Source organism: Otolemur garnettii, unplaced genomic scaffold (assembly GCF_000181295.1).
Source record: "Otolemur garnettii isolate 467f Iridium unplaced genomic scaffold, OtoGar3 scaffold00325, whole genome shotgun sequence".
NCBI lineage: Eukaryota > Metazoa > Chordata > Mammalia > Primates > Galagidae > Otolemur > Otolemur garnettii.
The window spans coordinates 449,762-453,334 of NW_003852720.1; the positions used below are offsets into that span (position 1 = coordinate 449,762).

Sequence of the window (3,573 nt, forward strand, 5' to 3'; positions counted from 1 at the left end):
AGGCGCCCGCCACAACGCCCAGCCATTTTTTGGTTGCAGCCATCACTGTTGTTTGGTGGGCCCGGGCTGGGGATTCGAACCCGCTACCTTAGGTGTATGTGGCTGGCGCCTTAGCCACTTGAGCCACAGGCGCCAAGCCAGAATGCTTTAACAGACCATCTGGAGGTAGTCATTTATCTTTGGGAGTAGTTTGGAAATTGCTGAGATATACAGGTGCCTGTGTGCAGGCCTGGCCCCACAAAGCCAGGCCATTAGTCACTAGTACGTGACCAGGCCGTCAGCCACATATGGAGTTCTATCCAGGTTCTCTCCATTCTAACTCACAAAAAACTTAAATTCTACTCCATTCTACTCTCACAAAATGGAACTGTTTAAAGGTTTACTTACAGGCTTTCTGCCTATGAGCCTATTCCTTTATATTTTCTCTGAATATATTTAATTTTCAGGCAAAATAAGCTTCAGTTTTACTTTTTCTCCTTAATTATTCATTATAGAGTTGAAGAAGGTGTTCCTGTGCCATCTACTTCTACAGATAAAGTGGAAAGGTAAGATTATTAGCACAGTATAATCAGATTCGTATCTGGAATATAAACTATGAGCACTACGACTCAGGGGCAGTTAGTTTCATTTAGTTAACTGAACATTAAATTACTTGTGTGTAATGTAATTTATAGTCTTTCTAATGAGTCTTCTCCCTACTTCTTTGTTGTCTTACTCTATATTGAAATGCTGCTGCTGTCTCCCCTTTCTCCTTTATTTCCCAAAATTCTGTCCATGGCTTACTCTAGCCTGAAAAGTTTTCTGTTTTCCTACGTATTTCAGGCAAGCTCCTGTTAGAGATTTGAACTACTGCTGCCTCTGCCCTGGAGTGCTTCTTCTCTACATGTGTATAGCTTGCTCCCTGTCTTTCTTCAGTTTTAACATTGGCAGTGTGAAGCTGGGTGCGGGGTCTCAGGTCTGTAATCCCAAGCATTTGGGAGGCCGAAGCAGGTGGATTGCTTGAGCTCACAGCTTCAAGACCAACCTGAGCCAGAGCAAGACCCCATCTCTAAAAGTAGCTGGGTGTTATGGTGGGTGCCTGTAGTCACAGCTGCTTGTAAGGCTGAGGCAAGAGAATCAATCCCAAAAGTTTGAGATTGGTATAAGGTATGACACCATGGCACTATGCCAAGGGTGACAAAACGAGACTCTGTCTCAAAAAAAAAAAAAAATTTGGAAATGTGATCTTCCTAGATCAGTTTTTTATAGCCACAGTGCCTAGAATTATACTCAGTAATAGTAGGTGCCCAAGTAATGGTTGATTGAATGAATAAAATGAATTATCCATCCCAATAACTTCACTTCCATTAATGGAACTTGGAAATCATATATGTGTGTGTGTGTGTATACCTGTAAAACATCATACTGGAGATAACTCATCTCAAAATTTCATCTTATTCCTTTTTACCTGATCCTTCCCCATGAACCATAAATCTGCTTATAGTCACCTTCAGTGACTGCATTAGGTAGAATTTTATCTAAATAGAATCATAAAGTATTTTTTATATGACTTCTTTGAGATTCATCTGTGTTCTCATGGGTATCAATAGTTCATTTTTCTTATTACTGAATGGTGTTCCCTAATGTAGATACATTATAATCCATTTGTCCATTTGGGTTTCCTGTTTTTGGCCAATCAGTAGAGCTGCTGTGAATATTTGTGTACAAGTCTTTAAATGAGCATATACTTTAAATTTTGGAGTTAATACTTATGATTGGGGCTCAGTGCCCAAGGCACAGTGGTTACTGCGCCAGCCACATACACCAAGGATGGTGGGTTTGAACCCAACCCAGGTCAGCTAAACAATAATGACAACTGCAACAACAACTACAAAAAAATAGCTGGGAGTTGTTGTGGTGCCTCTAGTCTCAGCTACTTGGGAGGCTAAGGCAAGAGAATCACTAAAGCCCAAGAGTTTGAGGTTTCTGTGAACTCCGATGCCGTGGCACTCTACCTAGGGCAGCATAATGAGACTGTGTCTCAAAAATAAACAAACAAACCCTGTCATCCATTTCAAGTTAATTTTTATATGAGATAGGAGGTAAAGATTGACGTTTATTCAGTTTTTTGCTTGTAGGTATCTAGTTGTTCCAGCCACATTTGTTAGAAAGATTATCTTATGTCCCATTAAATTGTCTTGGCACCTATCTCAAAATTTTAATTAGCCATATTACACATATGTGTCCATCAATTTTTATGGACTTTATTTTGTTCCATTTGATGTATTGATCCATCAGTTCACAATATCACATAGTCTTAATCTTGAGGTCACTGCCTCTTGCTCTGTCAATCTAACTGCCTTTTTTTTTTTTTTTTTTTTAAGGACAGAGTCCCACTATGTCACCCTTGGTAGGGAAACATGGCATCATAGCTCACAGCAACCTCCAACTCTTGGGATTAAGCGATTCTCTTGCCTCAGCCTCCCAAGTAGCTGGACCTGTGCCTGTGCCTGCCATAACATCCAGCTATTTTTTGTTTCAGTTGTCATTGTTGTTTTAGCTGGCCCATGCTGGTTTTGAACCCACCGGCCTTGGTACATGTGGCTGGCACCGTAAGCATTATTCTCTGGATGCTGAGCCTTCTGTTTTTGTTCTGTTTTGTTTTGTTTTTGGATACAGAGTCTTACTTTGATCCCTGGTAGAGTGCTGAAACATCATAGCTCACAGCAACTTCAAATTCTTGGGTTCTAGTGATTCTCAGTCTCAGTAGCTGAGACTATAGGCACCCAAGCTATTTTTATTTTTTTAATTTATTTATTTTCTGTTAGAGACAGAGTTTCTCTTTCTTACTCTCGGTGGAGTGCCTTTGTGTCACAGCTCACAGCAACCTCTGGCTCTTGGGCTTAAGGCGATTATCTTGCCTCAGCCTCCCCAGTAGTTGGGACTACAGGTGCCCACCACAATGCCTGGCTATTTGTTTCTTAAGGTTTGGCCAGTGCGGGGTTCAATCCCACCACCCTCAGTATATGGGGCCAGCACCCTACCCCCCAAAGCATGGGCACTGCCCCAAAACTTATTTATTTTTAGCCCAAGCTTTTTTTTTTTTTTTTTTGAGACAGAGAGCACCTCAAGCTGTTGCCCTGGGAGGAGGACCGTGGCATCACAGCTCACAGAAACCTCCAACTCCTGGGCTCAAGCAAGTCTCCTGCCTCTGCCTTCTAAGTAGCTGGGACTACAGGCACCTTCCACAACGCCCAGCTAGTTTTTGGTTGCATCTGTCGTCGTTTGGCAGGCCCAGGCTAGATTCAAACCCTCCAGCTCAGGTGTATGTGGCTGGTGCCTTAACCACTTGAACCACAGGCCCTGAGCTAGCCCAAGCTATTTTTAGAGACAGGAATCTCTCTTTGCTTAAGAGATGCTCTGAACTCGTGAGCTCAGGCAGTCTGCCTATCTCAACCTCCTAAAGTGTTGGGATTACAGGCCTGAGCCACTGAGCCCAGACTAATTGCTTCTTAATTTTAATTTTTCTTTTAGCCAGTATACCTTGCATGAATTTATAAGTTCCACTTTGATTTTTTTTTTTTTTTTTTTTTT

At 41.9% G+C, this 3,573-nt stretch overlaps 1 protein-coding gene across 1 annotated transcript in view; it reads left to right on the forward strand.

Moving 5' to 3' along the window:
- The window catches only part of LOC105888375 (nuclear autoantigenic sperm protein-like), a 22,693-nt gene that overhangs the window by 16,257 nt on the left and 2,863 nt on the right, over positions 1-3,573 (forward strand). Inside the window, exon 2 of the mRNA XM_023509060.1 lies at positions 495-545. Coding sequence (XP_023364828.1) covers positions 495-545 — 51 coding nt within the window. The remainder of the gene's footprint in view (positions 1-494; positions 546-3,573) is intronic.